The sequence below is a fragment of the Protopterus annectens genome, chromosome 17.part0 (genome assembly GCF_019279795.1).
Source record: "Protopterus annectens isolate FY-2018-M chromosome 17.part0, PAN1.0, whole genome shotgun sequence".
Taxonomy (NCBI): domain Eukaryota; kingdom Metazoa; phylum Chordata; order Ceratodontiformes; family Protopteridae; genus Protopterus; species Protopterus annectens.
In genome coordinates, this window is record NC_056751.1 from 729205512 (window position 1) to 729218363 (window position 12852).

The 12852-nt window shown below is 41.9% G+C and overlaps 1 protein-coding gene across 2 annotated transcripts in view; it reads right to left on the reverse strand.

Annotated features, from left to right (window-relative positions):
- NCSTN (nicastrin) overlaps positions 1-12852 on the reverse strand; it is an 876107-nt gene that overhangs the window by 222800 nt on the left and 640455 nt on the right. For both annotated transcript variants that reach the window (XM_044059533.1, XM_044059532.1), the window contains exon 15: positions 9016-9179. In XM_044059533.1, coding sequence (XP_043915468.1) covers positions 9016-9179 — 164 coding nt within the window. The remainder of the gene's footprint in view (positions 1-9015; positions 9180-12852) is intronic.

Sequence of the window (12852 nt, forward strand, 5' to 3'; positions counted from 1 at the left end):
TCAGCCATAAGTAAGACAGAAACAGGAGTCGACCGACAAAGAAAAGGGCTTTTTTTGTTTTGTTTTAAACTAGAAAGTGGGAGAAGAAAACTGTGATGAAAGAAACTTGATTAAAGAAAGCAAACAAAAGGCTCCAAAGGCAAAAGAAAAACTACTTACAGGTAAGGAAGACAGAGTAGTAAGGCAAGGAAGGCAGAAGAAAATAGTACAAAAAATATTAAACAAGCACTCACAATGTTGAAGAAATTCACAGAGGACCTCAGAGACCAGGAACCTTGCTGCTGAATAAACGTGCAGCAAACGAGATCTGAAGTAGTGTGAGGGAGCAGGGCATTATGGGTAGAAGGGAAGAGCTAAACTCTGGAATCTCAAGCTTGGAGAGGGGCCAGTCAGTTCCCAAGTGTCAGAATAGACACCCACAGGTTAATGAAAATGAAGATGACATCATCAGATCTGTCTTTTAATATCTTCAGTAAAGGTTACAATCTAATCTGGGCAAGCAACCCAATTAGATCCCAGTGGCTGCTGCTCTGCTAGAGACAAGTCAACATCATAAGCATATTAGCAAGCCTGCCCACCTTCAATTTAGCAAGTCTACGTCAGCCTGCATACTTTGCCTTTCAGAGGTTCATCTGGAATATCCAAAAATAAAAGTTATGTAACTCACCATAATGACTGATATGTGTTGTCTGTTTTCATGGTTCTTCAGATCCATATCAGATCAGTCTTTGACCAATTTCAAGCTTAGGATCCAGTGCTCCGGCTCCCCCTTAACCATAATCCTCTTGTAACAAGTTAGTTACCTCAACTAGAGTCTGCCCGCAACACGAAACAGAGGTAGACCACCTTAAATCAATATTAGAGACTCGGTAGGCCAGTCAACAGGACAGAAAGTAAGAAAGAAACCAGATTTCATTGGTATGCTTGACCGTAAAATCTACAGTAATTAAATACAGCTCATAAGATCACTCCATGAATGAATGAACAGGACCATAAGGAAAGGGGAAAGACGGAACCATAAAACACAGATCTATAGTTATGGTGAGTACATAACTTTCATATCTGAAGTTGTCTCTTCCACTGATTCCTCAATGGATGGAACAGAGTACCCTGCTACCATAATTCTACTGGGTGGTCTCATGGAAGGATATATTCCAAAGCACAGCCAAACCAAAGGAAGCTCTTGCCCTTAACTGTAAATCCTATTTATGATGAGGAATAAAGGCATGAATCTCAGACCAAGCAGCATAAATGTCAACAAGAGGTACCCTGGAGAAGAAGGCTGTAGAAGAAGCCACAGCTCTTGTCAAATGAGCCTTAGGAGGTCTGGAAAAGGACAAACCCTCTTCTTTGGAGATACGAGCTATACAATCTGAAAGCTAGTGGAAGAGCATGATTTTGGACACTCCTTTACCCAATTTTGATAAACAAAATGATGCAAACAACTGGTCAGTTTTACTGATCGACTTGGTTCTATGTAAACTGAATAACTGGTGATACCCATCAAACAAGTGCAACATGTACTTACCTTTGTTGGAGAAATTTGTAAAGAATACTGGGAAGTTGATCGAATGAATAATTTGATGATTCAGAAGCTACTTTAGGAAGAAAAGATGGATTACTTCTCAAAGACAACCTATCTTTGTGGAAGATCAAGTAGGAAGGTTTAGAAGATATGTGGAGCTCAGTAATATTCTTAATGGAGGCGATGACCACTAAAAACGTCGTCTTCCATGACAAAAACTTCAAACCAACTTTGGCCACAGGTTCAAGATGGAGGAGGGGTGAGTCAAAGTCTGTAATAAAATAGTAATATCCCACACTGGAGCCAGCTCCCTCAGTAGGGGGTGAAGAAAAGCACCTCTGAAGAGAGCTTTGGAAAGCCTGAGGGACAGAATGTGAGTGTGATTTTCCCCAATATAAAAAGAAGAAATAGTGGCAAGTTGTACTTTGATAGGGGAACAGCTGGCTCCATCCTCAAAAAGAGAAGGTAGAAACTCTAGAATAGCAGGGAGAGGAGGTGAAAAGTGATCTAAATTTTTGCTGGAAGCCCAGATGGAAATCTCTTCCATTTACTTTTGTTCCTGGTAGAAGACCTTTCAGATGAGGGTAAAATATGAGTGACAGAGACAGAAAACCTGAACTGTCTAGCCATCATTGGAATTGGAGAAACCATGCAGTTAGTTTGAGGGAATGAATGTCTAGGTGAGGTGACCCTGATGGATGACACAAATTCTGGAGCTGGGCTCAAAGCCCAGGAAGGGTGCACTACATGAGGCCAGAGGAAGAGAAACCACACCTGTTAAGGCCAGTAAGGGACAATGAGGATCACTGTAACCTTCCTTTCCAGAGCCTTCTGCACAAATTTGGACATTAGAGGGATAAGTGAACAAGCTTAAAAGAGTCCGGGGGGGCAAATGTGTACAAGGGCATTCCTTGGTGACTCCATCTCTCGGGGGAGTGTTGTGAGGAGATGCAAACAGGTTGCAGCATAGTCAGCCCCAATGGCTTAATATTTGCTCTGCGACTAGTGGACTGAGGGAACACACAAGAAGGAGTAGGATAGACCTGCTCAACCTGTCTAGTAGAACACTGGACTTCTTTGGAATGTGTGTTATCAGGAAGTAGTGGGAAGACACTGACCACTGCCATACCCTCATGGTCTCTCAACACAAGTGGTTACTGTACCAAATCACTGACATGTCTGTCTGGATAGATATCACACTGGAGGCAAGAGAGTCCTGAAATGCCTGCGGTGCTAGGTGAACCACTCTCATCTACAAAAAGTTGATGTGAAAACTGGCCACTGCTGGGGACTATGTGCCTTGAACCATCTTTCCAAAGAAATGCCCTCCACGGAGCATCCATGGTCACCATGGCTTGGGATGAAAATAGAACCAAATGGACATCCCTTAGCTAGAAGCAGTGAGTTCAACCACCAACGGATGTGACACCTGCAAATGTCCATTAGAAACACAGAAAGACATGGATGCTGTCTGACAGATCACTGGACTGAAATTCTACTGCAGAACTCTCATGTGCTATGGCCAGTAGGACCCAGGGTAAATGCAGCTGCCATAGAGCCTAAGAGTTGCAGAAACAGTTTTGCTGGTGGCTTCTGTCAAGACAGTACCTCTAAGGCTTTTCTATGAAGACTTAAACCCTTGGTTTGAGGAAGTCTGGTAATCTGAAGTCTCAAATCCATGACAGCTATGATAATTTCCAAGGACAGAAAAGGCTGCAATTTGGATTTGGTTATATTTACTGTGATCCCCAGATCTGAGCAAAGTTCTCTGGTCTGAAGAAGTAAATTCTTGGTGGCAGCAGTAAGGATCCAGCTGTCTAGATAAGGGAACACCTGTAACTCCAGCAGTCAGTAGTGAGCTGCAATTACTGCCATACATTTGGTGAACACCCAGGGGGCTGTGGCAAGACCAAAGGGCAGGGCTCTGAACTGGAAATGACTGGCTCCCACCCTGAAGCGAAGGAACCTCCTGGATTGTCTGTCCATATTTATGTGACAGTACGCAACCTGAAGGCCGATGGAGCACACAATCATTTTCCCTTAGCAAGGGAAGAACAGACTGTACTGTGATCATCTGGAACTTTGTCTCATAAGTTTGTTTAGAAGACTACGTCCAAGATTGGCCTTACAGTCCAGTATTTCTTTGACACTAAAAAGAATCTAGAGTAAATTCTGGATCCTCCATGGTCTGGTGTGACCTCTTGAATGACTCAATTCTTTAGAGACTTTCTTGTTTCTGAAGCAACTGCTTCTCCTTGCAAGGGAGAGTTTCCTTATAGGTATGGGGGAGGGACAAAACAGACGGAACAGTCTCTGGTTACTATCCTCTGCAATCATAAATCTTGGGTGATGGATGCCCAGGATGTTGGGTGCAAGGATAAGAATTCCCTGACTGTCTCTGGAGAGCAGCAGTTGGGCAGATGTTCAGAACCACTGCTAGGGCCACTCACAGAAGGGACCCTGAAAACCCTGGTTCTATCGAGAGCGATGTCCACCATTAGAGTGCGAAGTGTCAGGAATGAATCCTTGAGACTTTTGGAACCAAAGGTTCTACCTGACCATTTGATTCCTTGAGAAGGTCTTCTGAAGGGTAGAAAACTTAATATGGCAGACAGAGGCTAACCATCTTGTTTACTCCTGGAAGGAATTTTTTCACTTTGGGATAAGAGGGTATCGATCCATGTTAAGGGGATTTGACAAAGGACATTTTGAAATACTTTGCAAAATCACGAAGCTGCATCCAATGTCTTCTAATGGTAATGACAGTACTCGCTGCTCTAGAAGCCCCTTCTGTGGGACTAGAAATAAGATGCATCGAGACATTAGATAAGGAGTGAAGGGTAGCCAAGTGCAAGTCAAAGGATTTTCTCTGCTCAGCAGACAGGGACCCAGAGAGAGAGAGAGAGAGAGAGAGAGATGGTGAGCTCTTTGGTCAGATCTTTCTGAAAATGAGTGACATGTGCCAGACAGTTGAGTTCCCTGATGGCAAATGTTGCAGACGCATAGACTCGCTTTCCAAAACTGTCTACAGCATATTTTCTATTTGGTAGCCGGACAGTGGGACTCTCTTCATCCAGTTCCTTTTAGCTAACTGCTGCCACCACTACCACAGAATCCATAGCAGGGCCCTTGTTCCAAGGGGACAAACTTTGAGCGACACTAGAAATTTATCAGGTTTGCGAGAAATTGGCTGAGCTACATCCATTTACTTCCACACCTGATTAGGTCTACCATCTTATCTGTGTGAGAAACCACCCTAAAAGTAGATGGGCCAGTTCTAAAAGACTGAGGAATACTGGCTCCTCTTGGGAAGGTGCTTCAGTGGACCAGCCCTCTTTCTGTCTGAGCAGTTCTAAAATTTCTTTGAATGTGACATCCTCAAGAGGGGATCTAGGAGAACCCTCCCCTTCATCAAAATCATGATATTCTGAGCTTTTCCAGAGGGGAATCAACATGTCCCCTTTTACCCAGACAGGACTCAGAAGCTGACAGGGGTTCCTCAACAGGAATGGGTCCAAGGTTTTTGGACAGGACAAGATGAAAAGGCATGGGACAAGGAGAGAACCTGCTGGGTTGGGATGGATCTGAGCTCAAAAAGGAAGTTTGCTCTCTGGACTGTGAGAGTACACTTATGAAAGTAGCAAAGGCTAAGCCAGAAACGGATCCAAGAAACTTCACCCAAGAAACTGCCTGGCTCAGCTCCAATGCTGAGTTCTGAGCCAAGCTTTCCAACGCTGAGACCCCAAATGAAAGGAATGGATCAGAGGATCTCGGCAACTAACCAACTCCCCCGGACCCAAAAATTCAACTCCCCTGCTCAGAAGGCTCTGAAATGTTCGGAGCTGATAGAGTCCAAGAAACTGTAGAAGTTAAGACCATGTCTTTGGCACTGTTGAAGACATATCCTAGAGGGCATTTTGATCCAACTGTGCTCATACAGCGGGACAGATCTTCGGAGGAGCCAGAAGTTAGTGAAGTGAAGGAACCAGTCCCGTGGATCCAAAAGGAACTGGCGTCAGGAGGACCTCCAGCTGTATTTGGGTCCTGAGAAGTGTCATCATCTTGTCCAGGTAGGCCCCAGAAAGACTTTCTAGGGTCTGACTCAGCAGAGAGAGGAAGTGGAGGTGGAAGGCCTTCAGATCCAGTGGAAGGATCTCTCCTAGAGGATTGGTGATCTAGGTCTGGGTGATATGGGCCTTTGAGAGAACTGAGGCTTCAGGAGGGGTGGAGTACGGATCAGATGAAGACTGGTTCCAGCACCAGGATTGAGTCCAAGGATTTTGCAACTTTAGAAGTTGAAGCCTAAGAAGAATTCCCCGGAGACGGTTTCTTCAAAACTTTAGGTTTTTCTTTTTCCTTTTCATTCTCCTTCGCATTTTCTTTAGATTTTTCACTCCTAGCATGGTCAGCTGGCTTCACAGGGAATGCAGATGCATCAGAAGCCCCAGAGGAGTAAGGTGGAGTACTTTTTCATGCAGAGGCAGGGAGAGTCCCTTTTAACACTAGCTTATTGTGACACTCCACAACAGCTCTATGCCCATTGGCTTCACAGATGTCACACAACATCCAGGTGTGCAGCGCCTAAGCAACAAACACATTTCTGATGTGCATCAGAGTTTGGCACCTTGTGGCTGCAGGCCATGCATTTTTTAATACCCAAAGGTTTAGCAGACATTTTAACAAGTTCAGCAACAACAAAATACACCAGTACAGTAAACCCATCAAAATAACACCCCCACAAGTACTGCTGAGAGAGAGAAATGACAAGGAAAAGGGTTTCAAGATGCAGGAAAAACACAAATAATACTAAAGTCTAAAAGAGGTTTCTTTTTAAATACAGATACATATATTAACAGGGAAGGCAAAGAACAAGACAGACAGACCTGTAATGAGAGAATGAAAAAAAAAATCACACTTGCCTCCAAAAAGACTGTCTAACCACCAAGGACCACATCTGTAGCTTTTGGTGGCAAATGAGTTCTAAGGTAACTTGCTCATTACAACAAGATTATGGGTAAGGGAGGAGGTGTCTGAACTCTGGATCCAAAGCTTGAAAGTGGTTGAATTTAATTCTGATATGGATGCAAAAATCCATCCATTGAGGAAGAACGGAAGAAACAACATCAGATCCACATATTCAGTTTTGTCTGAGGATCTTCCCCCATGTATTCTCTAAATACCAGAGGTACAGAACTTCTTGTCAAAATAGTCCAAGACCCTGTTCAGCCATCACTGAGGGGCATATTTTGACATGGAGCCAGATTAGATCCTCTTGTGGCTTTCTCCAACACCAAAGCTGAGTTGGTCATCAGATTTTTCCATAAAGGTATTTGAATCCCTCTTCAATTCTGTAATACCTGTGTAGCTTCCTAGGCATGAGAAGCTGAGAGGCTGAGCCTAGGGACTCCAATTCAAAGGTATTCTCAGGTGCCTGTAGCACAGGAAGTGCCCCATGAAAGGCTTGACCTCATTCATACTTATGAGGTCCAAATACCGCTTCATAAGACTTGGATACCTCCTTGCAGACTCATAAGAGGTGCTCTCACAATGTTCAGAGTGTTGCCAAGTGATGCATCTTCCATTAGGCTACATTAGAAACTCTCTGTTTCATCAGCATCACAGTCCACAACGGAAATTATCAGGTCTGGGTAGAACAAACCAAATCTTCCCCTTCCAGATCAGAGCCAAAAAAAACAAAGATGGTGGACATATTCCTTTCTGCAGAGGAGGAGGACACAGACAGACACACAGACACACACACAGACAGACACACACACAGACAGACACACACACACACAGACACACACACAGACAGACACACACACAGACAGACAGACACACAGACAGACAGACAGACACACACACAGACAGACACACACACAGACAGACACACACACAGACAGACAGACAGACACACAGACAGACAGACAGACACACACACAGACAGATAGACACACACACACACAGATAGACACACACACACACACAGATAGACACACACACACACAGATAGACACACAGACAGACACAGACACAGACAGACAGACACAGACACAGACACAGACACACACAGACACACACAGACACACACAGACACACACAGACACACACAGACACACACAGACACACACAGACACACACAGACACACACAGACACACACAGACACACACAGACACACACAGACACACACAGACTCTCCTGTGCCCGACTATAAAACACTCCTCAGCAAATGTTCTATAGTCAAATGCTAGGTGATCCACCAGCACTGGAGATGATTTCTGGGCTTCAAGCACTGGCCTTAACTCTACATTGGAAAGGCATACCTTCTTGTCAAGCTTGAGACATCAGTTTTTAAAGCCCTTTATAATCATGCAACAGGCCATCTGCAAGCCATTCACTTCCATATAAATACACTGTTCAAACAAATACGGGTCTGCTCAGTTACGTTACAACTTGCCATATGGTACAATTAATCACTCTGTTGACTTCCTTTGACTTAACCCCAGAATAACGCTCATTTCCCTTGTTAAACAAAACTGAACACATTTTTACGTACCTAGGTAATCTCAGTCTGATATTTTCAGCACTCATTTCTCTTTTTTATCTTTTTGTTTACAGTTGTTCAGTACTTTAGGTCTGCATAGCTGCACTATAATAAATACACTTTGTTATTAAAATCTTTTCATCTGAGGAAAAGAAGTCAGTGTTGTAATAAAAGGACAGTTTCACCTTACAGTTTAAAGTCATTAAGATTTGCTTTTCCCCCCAAGGACAAGACTACAGACCAAGCTGTTGGAAATCCTTGGCTAGTCACAGCACGGGAGTATGAAGGAAAGCACTTGTTTACTTGTACTGGTTACCTTTAAAATCAGGTATTTAAGTTTGCTCTAAAAACATAATAAAATAAGCTACATGCTCTCCAGAAATTCAGTGCATCAAAAGCAACAACTTCTGACATCACCAGTCACACGTGGTTCACCTCATGACTAGCTTTACATGTTAAGACAACCGCTTCTGACATCACCAGTCACATGTGGCTCACCTCATGACTAGCTTTACATGCTAAGACAACAGCTTCTGACATCACCAGTCACATGTGGCTCACCTCATGACTAGCTTTACATGCTAAGACAACAGCTTCTGACATCACCAGTCACATGTGGCTCACCTCATGACTAGCTTTACATGCTAAGACAACAGCTTCTGACATCACCAGTCACATGTGGTTCACTTCATGACTAGCTTTACATGTTAAGACAACAGCTTCTGACATCACCAGTCACATGTGGCTCACCTCATGACTAGCTTTAGATACCAAGACAGCAGCATTAGCTTTACTGTCACTCAGACCTTTGAAGAACTAGCTTTCTTAGGTGCAGCTGACAGTGCAAAGTCTTGGAGAAGATGAGATGCAAAGCAGAAAGTATTTGAGATTAACCCAAACTTCCAGACACTAAACACAGTCCTTATAGATGCCTCAGGTACTCACCTCTGGCTTGGCCTCTGGAGCTTTCTTGGGATCTTTGCATTGTTCCTGGGTCATATTAACTATTGTACCAGTAAGGTTGCTCAGGATACGATAAAACACTGGAGTAGAGCTTTGAGAGGCAGATGAAAGAGACACACCAATGTACCTATTCTTGAATGAATCATCTTTGGGAAGGGAGAAGAAAAAAGACCGTTAGAAAGCTGAAAGCAAAACTGAAAAGTACACACTTGCATTCTACTATCACTTTACTACCACTAAAAGTAAAACATAGTAAAATGTTTGGTTTTAAATACAGTTGAATGCTTACTTTTATGATTACCAAACGACAAACACTTTGCATACATTAACAGTACCTAATTTTGCAGTTAGCAACACATCTGCAGATGGTTTTCCATGCACTAATCTCCATCACTATATCCATTTTAGATTTGCAATACTGATGTTGTAAAGCACATACCCCTACTTGATTTGGGGGTAAGAAATGCAGCTGGTGATATATACTTTGTGCCAGAAAAAAAACTTGCATTAAATGTTTATGATTTTGTAGTTAAACACCCCATTTATACTTGCCCTTCTATGCAACCATCTTCACTGGCACATCCATTTTAATACCACTAACATTAAAGACACGTGCAAGTTCATGACATCCATTCAGAGACCAACACTGTCAGACAAAGCTATCTCATTTGGCAGTGCATTCCAACTAGTCAGTCCAAGCAAAAATGAAAAGGACACTGCTCAGAGATTTAAGCAGTAGTCAATACAGGTGAAAATGAAAAGGACACTGCTCAGAGATTTAAGCAGTAGTCAATACAGGTGAAAATGAAAAGGACACTGCTCAGAGATTTAAGCAGTAGTCAATACAGGTGAAAATGAAAAGGACACTGTTCAAAGATTTAAGCAGTAGTCAATACAGGTGAAAATGAAAAGGACACTGCTCAGAGATTTAAGCAGTAGTCAATACAGGTGAAAATGAAAAGGACACTGCTCAGAGATTTAAGCAGTAGTCAATACAGGTGAAAATGAAAAGGACACTGCTCAGAGATTTAAGCAGTAGTCAATACAGGTGAAAATGAAAAGGACAGTAGCCCGATTATAGCAGCCAGCTGGTGCAGAAAACTGACAAGCCACAAATGAACCCATTCAGAAGTGGAATGACAGTGCACGGTATTACGCATACGCTTCCTCAGGTGCAAGTGCTGCTGGCCATGGTAAACACTCTTTGCTAATCAGACCTGTACATGATAACTATGTGAAAGGACGTAGCAGGAAGATGTGCATTTGTTGTGGGATGAATATCTTTGGGGTACATTATAAAGTTAGCTGTAATAAAAACAAAAGAAAGTGGGAGTGGAAGGGCTTGAATTTTACATAGTCTACCAACATGTAGATTAGAAGTGCGGTCTTTCTTCACTTGCTGTTACAAGTATGGCATTCTGAGTTTCCACATCTTCACCATCAAGTTTTTAATACTTCATCTATCCACCACCAAATATCAGCTACTTATTTCGAAAAGATAATGCTTTCTGGAATAATACCTAAATTCATTGCTTGCCAGCTTTAACTCGTTATTTGTTCTGTTTCCACTTATGATGTGCTTCTACAGACCTAGAACTGTCCATCAGTAAGTAAAACCCAAAATATCTACAGCTCCTTCTTTAAATGTCCTCATTCAGCACTGCCGAGGCATGAAGTATTGGTGCTTTGGTTGGTGGATTGCCTCTTCAAACTTATTTGAAATTTCAAAATGTTTATACAACAAAGTATACCGTGTTAAGGAAAATACTGCACTTTGTTAAATCTGAAATAGTGATCTGATCACCACAGGCAACATGCACCACGGTTTTAATGAAAACAATTGTGCATCAATCACAACTTAAGGAAACATTAGACTGAGTAACAGTATTGTAGCTGTAGTTTGTAAAGCTGCTAAACACCCACATCTCCCACAATTCATTGATGCCCTACTGAGCTGAAAACGGAATTGGGGGATACGTTTTATATTCTCCTCTTTTGTCAAATGCTATGTTTTTAGTCTGTATCTGCGACAGTGTCACAAATGAAGATTTAAAGTATCTACCTGTGTTTAACAAGAAGATGCCACCTGCAAAAACACATTTTTTTTATTTTTCAATGGACCATGATTGATTGCACTCCTGTCACTGAAACATGTTCTTCTAAACATTACTTTCACTGGAATGGCATAAATTAACACCTACATCTAAATTAATTTGGATGTCTAAGTAAATGCAACAAATTCTGCATGCTATATGCCGAATGTATTTTCTTCTCCACAACAGCCTAATAACAACTGGAAAAATAAAAGGCTGAATAAATCATTTAACAAGATAGACCATAAAGAGTGACAGCGAATGTAGGTAAAACACAGCAATAATAAAGGAGGATCTCTTAAATCTTTTATTAAGGACAATCAAAGTAATCAAACAGAAATCAAGAGCATTGATTTTGCTCCCCAGTGACAAAACTGTTTTAAAATAGTTTAGTTCAATGCCTTAGTAAGTGTATTCACAACATTAAAGGGTGAGAAATAAAGACAGAATGCATATTAAGTCATTGTGCAGTAATGTACTATTTAAAAACCTCCGGGAAAAGCTAAGAAAAGACGAAGATCAGTAATAATAATAATAATAATAATAATAATAATAATAATAATAATAATAATAATAATAATAATAATAATAATAATAATAATAATAATAATAATAATAATAATAATAATAATAATAATAATAATAATAATAATAATAATAATAATAGCCTTAGCTTACATACACGAAATTGAAATGAGCCACAACAGTTTGCTGATAACACAAATCAAAGTAACCTAAACATTCTGAGGATTATACTAACAAATCTCAAGTGACCAGACAGTCTATCAGAATTTTCTGTCTTAAAAGAAGTGTAGAGTAGCAACTAACTCTGTCAAAGTGGTCTACTTTAGGGGGAAAAAAGAAGTCATGTACTCACTATAACGTTCCATGTTTGTTGTCCTTGATCTCGCATCCCTTCTTGCTGGTTGGGTTCAGAGCCGATCCTCGGTTCCGACTCGGCCACATTATAAAGCTTGAGAGCTTCCACTGACTTGAGGCTAGATGCTATTCCCAACATGCCAACACATCAGCACAAAGGGCTACTACATCAGGTCCTTCCAAGCCTTATAGATAATGATGCCAACAGTATCATTAGCCAGAGTAGCTAGCTAAAATGAAGAGGGAGGCATCTGACGGACTTCCTGCAGGATCTTTTTGGCTATGGAGAAGAGTTCTTAGGGTCATCCCCATTTTTATTCATGAATTCAAGAACCACCCTGATCCTGTAATGATCAGAGAGATATGCCGGAGAATCTGCTGTCTCAATGTTTTACAAGTCTGGGGTAGACAAGTCCAAAGGGGAATCTATGTGCCTCCTCCTACATGTGAGCTTACTTCCTTTCCTCAGGGGGGGGAGAAACGAAGGAGGCAGAGGAAGATGAAGGTGAACCAGACCTATGAAGCTGGTGCTACTGGTGGCCATCCAAACCTCTGTCCTCTTGGAGAGGGATGGAGGTCTTAGGTACAGATAAAGACAAATTTGGGATAAGGGCAGCACTGTGACAGGACCCAAACACACTTACTCTTATGGGTACAACATTAACATGGTGTTGAACTCTTAACATCCTGGTCTGCCTCAAGAATGTCAAAGTTGAAAAAGACTCCGCATGCGGTGAAGAGGATGACAATAACACAGGGAACCCTGCTGACAGTGTGAAATACATCAGAACAAATCCAGTCTATTATGACCTCCTTGTAACAAAGGCCTGAAATGCCAGTGATTCTA